The sequence below is a fragment of the Macaca nemestrina genome, chromosome 3 (assembly GCF_043159975.1).
Source record: "Macaca nemestrina isolate mMacNem1 chromosome 3, mMacNem.hap1, whole genome shotgun sequence".
NCBI lineage: Eukaryota > Metazoa > Chordata > Mammalia > Primates > Cercopithecidae > Macaca > Macaca nemestrina.
The window spans coordinates 133,435,911-133,448,549 of NC_092127.1; the positions used below are offsets into that span (position 1 = coordinate 133,435,911).

At 38.1% G+C, this 12,639-nt stretch overlaps 1 protein-coding gene across 16 annotated transcripts in view; it reads left to right on the plus strand.

Annotated features, from left to right (window-relative positions):
• Positions 1–12,639, plus strand: part of LOC105477391 (RUN and FYVE domain containing 3) — a 103,395-nt gene that overhangs the window by 64,286 nt on the left and 26,470 nt on the right. For all 16 annotated transcript variants that reach the window (XR_011621210.1, XR_011621211.1, XR_011621212.1 and 13 more), the window contains 4 exons: positions 3,072–3,133; positions 4,773–4,838; positions 7,913–7,982; positions 12,542–12,634. Coding sequence is in view for 13 of the 16 variants with exons in the window: in XM_071093475.1 (XP_070949576.1) it covers positions 3,072–3,133; positions 4,773–4,838; positions 7,913–7,982; positions 12,542–12,634 (291 nt within the window). In the remaining 3 variants the exon portion in view is untranslated. The remainder of the gene's footprint in view (positions 1–3,071; positions 3,134–4,772; positions 4,839–7,912; positions 7,983–12,541; positions 12,635–12,639) is intronic.

Below are 12,639 nucleotides of genomic sequence, written 5' to 3' on the forward strand. Positions count from 1 at the left end.
TTTGTATTTATAGTAGAGACGGGGTTTTGCCATGTTGCCCAGGCTGATCTCAAACTGGTGGCCTCAAGTGATCTCCCTGCCTTGGCTTCCAAAAGTGCTGGGATTACTGACTGAGCCACCACGCCCAGCCTGCTATTCCACTTATAAAGCATAGGCAGAGTAGATTTAGCATCATTCTTAAGGGCCCTAGGATTTTCAGAATGGTAAATGAGCACTGGCTTCAACTTAAAGTCACCAGCTGCATTAGCCTCTAACGAGAGAGTCAGTCTGTCCTTTGTAGCTTTGAAGCCAGGCATTGACTTCTCATCTATAGCTATGAAAGTCCTAGGTGGCATTGTCTAATAGAAGGCTGTTTTGACTACAACTAAAATCTGTTGTTAAGTGTATCCACCTTCATCAATTATCTTAATTAGATATTCTGGATAACTTGCTACGGCTTCTATTATTTACATCAACGCTTGCTGCTTCAACTTGTACCTTTATGTTATGGAGACAGTTTCTTTCCTTAAACTTCGGAAACCAGTCGCTGCTAACTTCAGGCTTTTCCTCTGCAGCTTTTTTACTTCTCAATCTCCATAGAATTCAAGAGCATTAGGGCCTTGCTCTGAATTAGGTGTTGGCTTAAGGGAATATTGTGGCTGGTTTGATCTTCTATACAGACCACTCAAACTTTATTCCTTTCAGCAATCAGGCTGTTTTGCTTTCTTGTCATTCATTTGTTCATTGGAGTAGCACTTAATTCCCTTCAAGAACTTTTCCTTTGCTTTCACAACCTGGCTGTTTGGCCCAAAAAGCCTACCTTTTGACCTGTCTTGGCTTCCGACATGCCTTCTTCACTGAGCTTTATTTTTTCTGGCTTTTGATTTAAAGTAAGAAATGTGCAACTCTTCCTTTCACTTGAACACTTAGTGGCCATTGCAGGGTTATTAACTGGCCTAATTTCAGTATTGTGTCTTAGGGAATAGGGAGGCCAAGGAGAAGGGAAAGAGATGGGGGAACGGCCAGTAAGTAAAGCAGTCAGAACACACACATTTATGGATTGCTTGCCATCTTATATGGGGGTAGTTCATGGAGCCCCAAAATAATGTTGATAGTAGCATCAAAGATCACTGATTACAGATTATCACAACAGATATAGTAATAATGAAAAAGTTTGAAGTACTGTGGGAATTACCAAAATGTGAAACCCAGACATGAAGCGAGCACATGCTGTTGGAAAAATGGCACTAATAGACTTGCTAGACGCAGGGTTGCCACAAACCTTCAATTTGTAAAAAGTGCAATATCTGTGAAGCAAAGAGCAATAAAATGAGGTGTGTGTGTGTGTGTGTATACTAAAATATATACAGTTGACTCTTGAACACCAGAGTAAGGCACCACATGGTAGAAACATCCCACATAAGCCATGGTGCCCGGCCTATTGTATATTTCATATGCTGTATTCTTACAATAAAGTAAGCTAGAGAAAAGAAAATGTTATAAGAAAATTATAAAGATGAGAAAATATATTTACTCTTCATTTAAATGAATGAATTATCATAAAGGAACCAGATCATCATAAAGGTCCTTCACACTAACCAGGTTGACGAGGAGGAAGAGGAGGGGGTTGGTCTTGCTGTCTCAGGAGTGGCAGAGATGGAGGAAAACCTTTATTTTTTTCTGCCTGGATGACAGAGTGAGACTTTGTCTCAAAAATAAAATAATATAATATAAATATAAATACATATTTTATATTGTATATATATAGTATATAAGTGGACTTGCACAGTTCAAAGTCTGTTGTTCAGGGATCAACTGGACAGTTGTCCTTCAGTATCCAAAGGAGATTGTTTCCAGGACCTCTGTGAATACCAACACTCACAATGCTCAAGCCCCTTAAAGTCAGCCCTCTGTGTCCCTGGGTTTTAGGACTTGCTGATAAGGAGAGCCAACTGTACTAAAGGCCATTAAAGCATGGTAGTTAAGAGTAAAGACCCTGAAGCTAACTGTCTAGTTTTGGATTCTGGCTTCCTCATTTTCTAGCTGAATATATTTTATAATTACTTAGTTTCTTGTTGTTTCAGATTTCTTGATGTAATGCAGTTAGAACAGGGCCTAGTATACATTAATTGCCCAATAAATAATATTTTCACTTTAATTACTTCTCACCCTTTCTGTATGAAATTCTATCACAAACTTCTGTTATGTTTTATTCTGGTAAAATAGAAAGGGAAGTACGATTTTCTTGGTGTGGATTTTTTTTTTTTTTAGATGGAGTTTCGCTCTTGTTGCCCAGGCTGGAGTGCAATGGCGAGATCTCGGCTCACCACAACCTCCACCTCCCGGGTTCAAGCGATTCTCCTGCTTCAGCCTCCCGAGTAGCTGGGATTACAGGCGTGTGCCACCATGCCCAGCTAATTTTTGTATTTTTAGTAGAGATAGGGTTTCTCCATGTTGGTCAGTCTGGTCTCGAACTCCTGACCTCAGGTGATTCACCCACCTCGGCCTCCCAAAGTGCTGAGATTACAGGCGTGAGCCACTGTGCCTGGCCTTTGGCGTGGATTTTTAAAAAGAAAGAAGCTAAATCATAAAATGGCAATCTTGAAAAATGAAGATGTGTACATCAATGAAAGTTTGGAGGAATAGACACCAAAATGTTAGCAATGGTCATCTATGGTGGTTGGGATTTAATATTACTTCCCCTTTTGTTTAGCTGTATTTTCTGAAACTTCTACAGGGGAAATGTGCTAATTTTTAAAAAGTTATTTCTAAAAATGAACAGGGATTCAGTAGCGGAATACCCGAAATAAGCAAAAGAGAAAGAAACTTTAGACCTTATTTATATTAAGTATTCCATTGACTGTCTTAGTTGTGATCTGGTCTTCTAGTCTTATTGACATAATCTTGATTCTTTACTTCCCACCCTAGTTAATTCTTGGTTAAACTGAAAGTAAAACAGTAAATTTTTAATCATACATTCCTAATAAGTGTCAAGACTGTATTACTGTTTTGAGTGCCTAGAAGGAGATATTGTGTTATGTCTTGTAAAGAATATCTAATTTTATATTAAAACCTGAAAATTCTCTCTGTAGGTTGGAGTTATAGATTTTTCAATGTATCTCAAGGACGGGAACAGCAGTAAAGGTACTGAAGGGTACGTACCAATAAAATTAGGTTTCTTTTCTCCTGATGTAGTATTTTTTTTCCTTTGGTAGTATTTAAAGTTTACAACAATACTGTTTTAACAGACTTGCTGAAAGAATTTCTGATCATATAGCTTTAATAAAGTCTTGCCAGAAATATCTGACTATTATGCTACCACTAAACCCTAAAAGGGTTTTTTTGTTTGTTTGTTTAATGATTTTCCTGCTATGTGGTTCAGGGGCAAAGAAAATAAAAATTTTCTAAAGGATTCCAATTCTCTATGTCTTATAGTAGGGTTTAAAAACATGGTCATTTTGACCAGAGGAGTTGCATTCTCAGTTTGCTTAAAATTGGCAATATGAAATATGCACCGTGAGGTTATGTAAAATGTTGACATTAGGGGAAACTGAGTGAAGGTACGTTCGAACTCTGTACTGCCTTTATACCTCTTCTTGTAAATCTAAAATTATGTTAAACAGTTTTAAAATATTCATTAGGGTACTTAGTAATTAGAGATCAGAAGCACATCTATTCTCTTTATAAGTGTAGCCATTGAAAGCATAATTAGTCTGATGTTTTTGATTTTTGACACAGAGCTAAGATTGTCTCACTGTTCTTTTGGTAGTTGTATAAGTTTGGGGCCTTAATTTTATCTGTCAGCTGAAAAATCTGGCTGTTTATCTTTTGTCACTATAGATTAGTTGGTTGTAGTTGCCAATCTCCTTTATCCAGTTTTTTTTTTTCATGTAATAATAAACATTTGGGCCAGGTATGGTGGCTCATGCCTGTAATCCCAGCACTTTCAGAGGCCAGGGCAGCCAGATCACCTGAGATCAGGAGTTTGAGACCAGCCCGGGAAACATGATGAAACCCCATCTCTACAATAATATAAAAAAGAAAATGAGCCAGGCATGATGGCAGGTGCCTGTAATCCCAGCTATTTGGGAGGCTGAGGCGGGAGAATCACTTGAACTCAGAAGGCGGAGGTTGCAGTGAGCCGAGATCACACCATTGCACTCCAGCCTGGGTGACAGAATGGGACTCTGTCTTAAAAAAAACAAAACAAAACAAAAAATCCATATATATAATATATATGAAATATTAAATATAAAATATTAAATATACATAATATATAATATTAAATATATGTAATATATATAATAAACATTTGATCTTTATGAAAGCCTTTTTAACCATTCACTTTAAATGTTAAATAGCACTTACAGACAAATATTTAGCCATTGAGAACAGCTATATTACATCAGAGTGAGCTTAATTCAAGTCCTATGACGATTGGAAATTGTTACTGTTAAGTACTACTACTGAAGCTGAAAAACCTATTAACAAGAAAATTTTATCCTTTAAATGCATCTAATAGATTGCAACATCATACCTGTGACCTAAATTATTAATACTAAGGTTTGTAAGCTACAACAAGAGCTTTATTAGTGTGGGGTTTTGTCATTTTTAAACTCCTGACTCTTGTTAATATGTCAATAGGGTTTTACATCAAATCTGTCTTATGGTTCAGTGTATCTGTGCCACAATTTTTTTCTCATGTTTTATGAAAAGATGGGGTGAGGTGGGGTTGGGATCTTGGTATTTCTTATGTTATTTAGTTTATTTCTGTTTTCTTCCCCTTCCCCCAGAGACGGTCAGATTACTGCAATTCTGGACCAGAAGAACTATGTAGAAGAACTGAACAGACATTTAAAGTAAATAATGAATAAATGTATTACTTTACTGGGGAATTGTTGAAGGAGAAGGGAAGAGTAAGATGATGAGCAGTGAGGATAAATTCAGACAACGTTCAACAAATATTTGTAGAATTCCTGCTTGCCAGGCACTGAGTTAGGCACTAGATAAATAAAGGGCATTTAACAGTTTTGGTGACCTTTAGTGAAAGGCAGTATATAATGTTACATATAATATAAAATAACAGTATATAATATTATGTACGTAATTATAACTCTAGCGATTAAATACATAAATACATTCAGTTAAGAATTTTTAAATATGTGACATACAGTTGAAATGGGTGGCTTTTTCAGTTGAGTAGATGTAGCTGCATATTTCAGGGCTGATCTTGTGTAAACCACTCGTTACATTAGTACCTTTAAATTAATCATATCATCCAGGTGTGGTGGCTCAAAACCTGTAGTCCCAACACTTTGGGAGGCCAAGGCGGGAGGATTGCTTGAGCTCAGAAGTTCAAGACGAGCTAGGGTAACATAACAAGACCTTGTCTCTATTAAAAAATTCAATAAAACTAGCTGGGTGTGCGCTTGTAATCCCAGCTACTTGTGGGGCTGAGGTGCGGGGATCACTTGAGCCTGGGAAGTTGAGGCTGCAGTGAACCCTGGTCTTGCCATTACACCCCAGCTTGGGTTACAGAGCCAGACCCTGCCTGAAAAAAAAAAAAAAAAAAAAAGATACGTACTTTGCTTCCCTGCATTTCTCATTTGTACATTGAATTAATAGCATTAATTTAATATATAAATTAAATTTCTTTGCCATTATTGCAGTTAATTCACCAAGTAGTCACAAAGTACAGTAGTTCCCACTTATGTGGAGGGGATACATTCTAAGACCACCAAAGGATATCTGAAATCACAGATAGTACCAAACCCTGTATATACTATGTTTTTTCCTATACATATATACCTATGTTTAAGTTTAATTTATAAATTAGGCAAGGTAGGAGATTAGCAACAATAATAAAATAAAACAATTTTAACAATAGACTATAATAAAAGTAATATGAATGTAGTGTCTGCCTCAAAATCAGCACATCCTTTTATTTCCTTTTCATTGAACTTCTTCCTAGTTTTCTCAGGTTTTTTTCCCCCTTCAGTTTTCTGTATTTATATTTATTATTGTCCTTAAATGACTATGGCTATTCTATGTCTGAGCACAGTGAACAAAACATTAAAGTTTAATTAAAAATTAAAGAGGCCGGGCATGGTGGCTCACGCCTGTAATTCCAGCACTTTGGGAGGCCCAGGCGGGTGGATCACGAGGTCAGGAGATCCAGACCATCCTGGCTAACATGGTGAAACTCCGTCTCTACTGAAAATAACAAAAAGTTTAGCTGGGCGCGGTGGCAGGCGCCTGTAGTCCCAGCTATTCAGGAGGCTGAGGCAGGAGAGTGGCGTGAACCCTGGAGGCGGAGCTTGCAGTGAGCCGACATCGCGCCACTGCACTCCAGCCTGGGCCACAGAGCAAGACTCCATCTCAAAACAAAACAAAACAAAAATTAAAGAAAGAGAAGGAACGAGAAAGAAAGCATTAGAAATACCAGTTTCAAGATTTTGTGCATTGAGAAATCATTATTTCCAAAAGATTTTCTAAGGGCCACTGTCCTTATGACAATTCAGTGTTATATATATGTTCACGGTTTGTTTGTTTTTTTTATCTTAGGAGAAATAAAAATCCTTACTGGATAATCCTTACTGGATAATCCTTATTTATGTGTGTTTTTTGAACATACTCAGACTTCCCTCTATTGTTTGTTTCATAGAGAGCACATATCAGATTTGGATATCTTATCTGGGATTTAAACAAAATGTTTATACATGAGTCTATCAAAATCCTTATTTACATGTAAGAAAAAAATACATGCCCAGCTTTGCCCAAGAAAGTCCCAGAGGGAGAATAGTAGCTTATTGTACTATTCTTACCTATTTTTGAACCACAGCTGAGTGCAGGTAACTGAAACCACAGAAAGCAAAACTATAGATAAGAGTGGACCACTGTATTTTCAGAACTTTCCGGAACATAAAACAGTTTCCTCTCGCCTGAGGAGAGCTATCCAAAAGCTATTGGTATTCTCAAGTACTTTGATGTTCTTATTATGTTAAGACTACTGAATAATTTTGAATAATAATATATTCATTAATTATTATCTTGTTTGTAGTTCTCTTATGAAAAATAGACATTTTTAATTTAAGTAAAACTTGTGATTATACTATCAGTAAAGTTTTAAGTAGTCTTGGTTCCACCTAGCAAATTCAAAACAATTTAAGTACATTTTCTCTGGAGACCAAGAACTAATATAATGACTTTAATGAACTATGGAGATGTTAGCCAAGCAAAGACATGGTTACAGTTCACAATGAAATATAAACAATGGCACTATTATTTACTCTTTCTATGCCTTAGTTTCTTTATCTGTAAATGAGAATACCTAACATAAAGGGTTGTTGAAAGGAATAAACGCAATAACGCAAATAACATAATTTAGAAGATGGTTTGGTGCATGTAAGCATTTAATTCTTATAGCCTGTTATTATCATATGTAGATAAACCTTAAAGTTTACTCTGTAGGGAATGAACTCTTTTATTTCATTGAATAAATACTTATTGAATTAAAACTCAAATGCCAAAGATACAGCAGTTAAAGCTGATAACGCCTTTTGTAAGCTTAGAGGTCAAGATTTGTGAGCATTAAGGCCTGGCGCAGTGGCTCATGCCTGTAATCCCAGCACTCTGGGAGGCCAAGGCAGGTGGGTCACTTGAGGTCAGCAGTTTGAGACCTGCCTGGGCAACAGGGTGAAACCCCATCTCCACCAAAAAATACAAAAATTAGCTGGATTTGGTTGTGCATGCCTGTAGTCTCGCACCACTGCACTCCAGTTTCGGCGACACGACAAGACTCCATCTAAAAAAGTAATAATAAAATTTAAAATTGTGAACATTAGACAGTGAAGGATAAGTGTGAAGCGTTTAAAAAGGAAGGTACAGGGTATTGTCTGTTTTTCAAAAGTGATATTTTTTTTTCTCTTTATAGTGCTACTGTAAACAACCTTCAGGCAAAAGTAGATGCATTAGAAAAATCCAACACTAAACTGACAGAGGAGGTAAGTTTTGGAAATTCTTTGATTGACTTATAGAATTTAATATGCATTAGTAGAACTAATAATTTTTATGTAACCTTGGAAAGAAAGAACTTGACTTTTCAAAGAATATCAACTGTAGTACGTAACTCCTTATTCTTTTTTCTTTTCTTTCTTTTTTTTTTTTGAGACGAAGTTTCGCTCTTGTTGCCCAGGCTGGAGTGCAATGGCACGATCTTAGCTCAGCGCAACCTCCGTCTCCTGGGTGCAAGCGATTTTCCTGCCTCAGCCTCCCGAGTAGCTGGGATTACAGGCATGTGCCACCACCCCTGCTAATTTTGTATTTTTCTAGTAGAGACAGGGTTTCTCCATGTTGGTCAGGCTGGTCTTGAACTCCTGACCTCAAGTGATCCACCCGCCTCAGCCTCCCAAAGTGCTGGGATTACAGGCGTGAGCCACCGCGCCCGGCCCATAACTGCTTATTCTGACTAGAATGGCCAGTTGGCTTATTGCGGGATCTCATTTACCCAATTAGACTGTGTAGGGGCATGTTGCCTGGTTGATGGTGTATCTTGGTTTCTTTTGTGTGCATGTTTTGTCTGGGCTAGCTTAGACTAAATGTTTAGCATATAGCATATTCATCATTTATTCATTCAGTGAACATTTCACACACTGTTTATGTGCAAGAGCTAGACAAATATTTATATGTGCCAGACATTGATTTATGTTTCAAATTGGCAAACTCCCCACTCCCTTTGTCCTTGTTTTCTTCCTGGAACAGTTACATAGATAAGGTAAAGAGTACTGGTCAGAAGATCTGTAATCCCTGCCTACAAATCATGCTTATGTAACTCATGTGCTCCCGAGTAAGTCAGTCACTTGACCTCCAAGGGACTCAGTTCCGTCACTGGAAAATGAGTGTTTACAATATACTTCCTTTTCAGCCTCACAATTAACTCTGAAGATCAGATAAGAATATGAAAACTCTTAGAAAAGTCCCTAAAATAAGAACAGAAAAATAACCTCATGTTTTACTTCTAATAAAAAGATTTTTTTCCTTAACTTGCCAAAGCCTTAGCTACAGATATTTTTTCTTTAAATAGCATTATATGTTTTTATGAAAAATACTCTACTGTATTGACTAATACTGTTGCAAGCTAGCCACATGTAGGTATTGAGCACTTGATTTGCGCTTACTACTATTGAGAAACCAAATTTTTTAACACAAACCTCACTAAACTAGTTGCTGTCAGAAAAAAATGATTCATATAGAATGATTTTTTTTTCCTGCACAATGATGTAACATTTTAATAAACTAATTTGAAATTTCAAAAAAAAAAAAGAAAAATACTAAATAACATTGTCCAGATGGCAAAGAGTTTACCTTCTTTATTTCTTTTTCTTTTTCTTTTTTTTTTTTTTTCCTGAAATAGGGCCTCACTCTGTTGTCCAGGCTGTAGTGCAGTGGCACAATGGCTCACTGCAACCCTTGCCCCTCAGGCTCAAGTGATCTCCCACCTTCAACCTCCCAAGTAGCTGGGATCACAGGCATGCACCACCACACCTGGCTATTTTTAGTAGAGAGGGGGTCTTGCCATGTTGCCCAGGCTGGTCCTGAACTGCTGAGCTCAAGCAACCCGCCTGCCTCGACTTTCCAAAGTGCCAGAATTATAGGCATAGCCACTGTGCCTGGCCCACCTTCTTTATTTTTAATTGTAATGATGCCCTTACACCCCATGGGATGAATTTAGTTTAAATAAAATAAAATTGAAGCACTAGTCAGGAAGATGCTTTTAATCGGTTTCTCTTTAGAATGAACATTTTCATTATTACAGTTTTAAAATACCTTTTTTGTTACTCAGCTCTGTGGCCTTCACTTCTGGACAAAAATTTTTAAATTTTATAAATCTTAAAACTTTAATTTGTGCTTATGGTCCTTAGAATCTTATCATATAGACTTTTGGAATGTTCAGCGCAGACTTTTTACTGTTACTCTGTTGCTACTTTGTTGAATCTGTACAGCATAGCAATAAAGCATGCTCTGTACAGTTAGACTACTTGGGTTCATGTCCTGGCTTTGGCACTTGCTAGTTTTTTGGGGGTTTTTTGTTTTGTTTTTGTTTTTTGTTTTTTGTTTTTTTGGTTTTTGATTTTTTTTTTTTTTTTTTTTGAGATGGAGTATTGCTATGTCACCCAGGTTGGAGTGCAGCGGCGCCATCTCGGCTCACTTTAATCTCCGCCTCCTGGTTCAAGCAGTTCTCCTGCCTTAGCCTCCCGAGTTGTCGGGACCACAGGCATGCACCACCACAGCGGGCTAATTTTTGTATTTTTGTAGAAACAGGGTTTCACCAGGTTGGCCAGGCTGGTCTTGAGCTCCCGACCTCCGGTGATCCACCCACCTCGGCCTCCCAAACTGCTGGGATTACAGGCATGAGCCACCGCACCCAGCCACTTGCTAGTCTTCTAATCCTGGGCCAATTACTTAAGCTTCTATTCCTTGATTTACTTATCTGTAACATGGAAATAGCAATAATAACATTTTGTGAGATTGCTGTGTGAATGAAATGATTTAATACATGATTAGGGCTTAGAACAGCACCTAACACATCATAAGCACTCAATAAATATAGTTGTTAATTTTATTCTCTCAGTCATAAGACTTGTCTTCCTTAGAGTTAAATTAATACTATTTATTCATTTACTTATTTATTTTACCAACAACACTTACTTTCTTAAAGAAAATATGCTGTAAGAAAGCAGATGGGATTAGTTCTGCCTTTTCCCATTTCCGTTTTGGGTTTAAGAGAGCCAGTAAGGCCAGGCACGGTGGCTCGCGCCTGTAATCCCAGCACTTTGGGACGTCAAGGTGGGTGGATCGCTTGAGGCCAGGATTCCAAGACCAGCCTGGGCAACATGGCGAAACCCCATCTCAAAAAAAAAAAAAGGCCAGTCAGAAAGATAGCAGCCCTCTTTTCCCCTCCTGGGTTTTGAATCTGAATGACAGACTAAGACGAATTAAGCAGATGCAGATATAAATATCCACTTCAGGCCGTGCATGGTGACTCACACCTGTAATCCCAGCCCTTTGGAAGCCAAGGCAGGAGGATCATTTGAGGCCAAGAGTTCAAGGTTAGCCTGGGAAACATAGTGAGACCCCATCTCTACACCAAAAAAATTAGCCGGGTGTTGTGGTGCACACTGTAGTCCCAGCTACTCGGGATGCTGAGGTGGGAGGATTGCTTGAGCCCAGGAGACCAATGCTGCAGTAGCCAAGATTGTGCCACCACACTCCAACCTGGGCAACAGATGGAGACCCTGTCTCAAATAAATAAATAAATAGATAGGTAGATAAATAAATGTCTACTTCATTTTTGGTAAAGCTGAATTGGAAAACCTCCTGTGATCTGCAGCCATAATCAGGTTGCCCAATAGTTTCTCTTAAATCTAAGAGATTTAAGAGAACAACCTGTGTTTGGAACAACCTGCCTGAGGGCATACTTGGATCTAGAGAGGAGACCTACTTGCCCAGAATTGGTTTCTTGTACATTTTTAGGCCACAGGATCTGAGAGAGAACTGGGTTTTCAGGCCTGCCCCCAGAAAGTGTGAGCTGCTCTGTGCTTACCATGTTAGTACAGGAACTGAATAGACCCTGAACCTATTGCTAGTGAGGAGACAAGAATTGAGAAGGAGACTAGCCTGGCTGAGAGGAGCCTGCTTGGTTATTCCTCCCAGCCTCCTGCAGGCACCTTCACATTCTCTGGGAGTTTAGTAGATGCAGAGAAGGAAAAAGTGTTTCCACCTTACTTTTTCCTTCTAAGAAAGAGATATAAATGTTTCCCCATAGCAGCTTACTGCTAATAACATTACCTGATCTTTTTAGGTGTTGAAATGAAAAATCTCCTCAATGCTTAATGGGATTTTTAGCATGAGAACTTTGGAGTTCATGTCTTTAATCTTTTAAGAAATCATCTATAAAAGATCTTATAGAGGGTTTGTCACATGGGTTCCATGGTGTGACAGGACCCCTTTATTAAACATTTTAGAAATAGATGTCCTTAATAAATATATTTTTTTCTTACTAAATATGTGTATATCTATAAGAACACCCTTGAGATCATCTTAAGGTGCAGTGGCTCACGCCTATAATCCTAGCATTTGGGAGGCCGAGGTGGGCAGATCTCTTGAAGCCAGAAGTTCAACACCAGCCTGGCCAACATGGTGAAACCTTGTCTCTACTAAAAATACAAAAATTGGCTGGGCATGGTGGTACATGCCTGTAGTTCCAGCTACTTGGGAGGCTAAGGCATGAGAATCACTTGAACCCAGGAGGCAGAGGTTACAGTGACCCGAGATCATGCCACTGCACTCCAGGCTGGGCAATAGAGCGAGGCCCTGTCTTAGAAAAATAAAGAAAGAAAAATATTTATCTTGAGTTCCTATAATAACATTTTTATTGGGTTATAGCTTGCTTGCTTTCTAAGAATATCCAAGCCCGAGAATTACATCCTAGCAGATTGTGAATTATCTTATACTATGTTAATTTTAAAAACATAAAGAATTATTTTTAAAATTTTATCCACAGCTTGCAGTTGCAAACAACAGGATCATTACCTTACAAGAAGAAATGGAACGAGTTAAAGAGGAAAGTTCCTACATACTGGAATCCAATCGGAAGGTTAA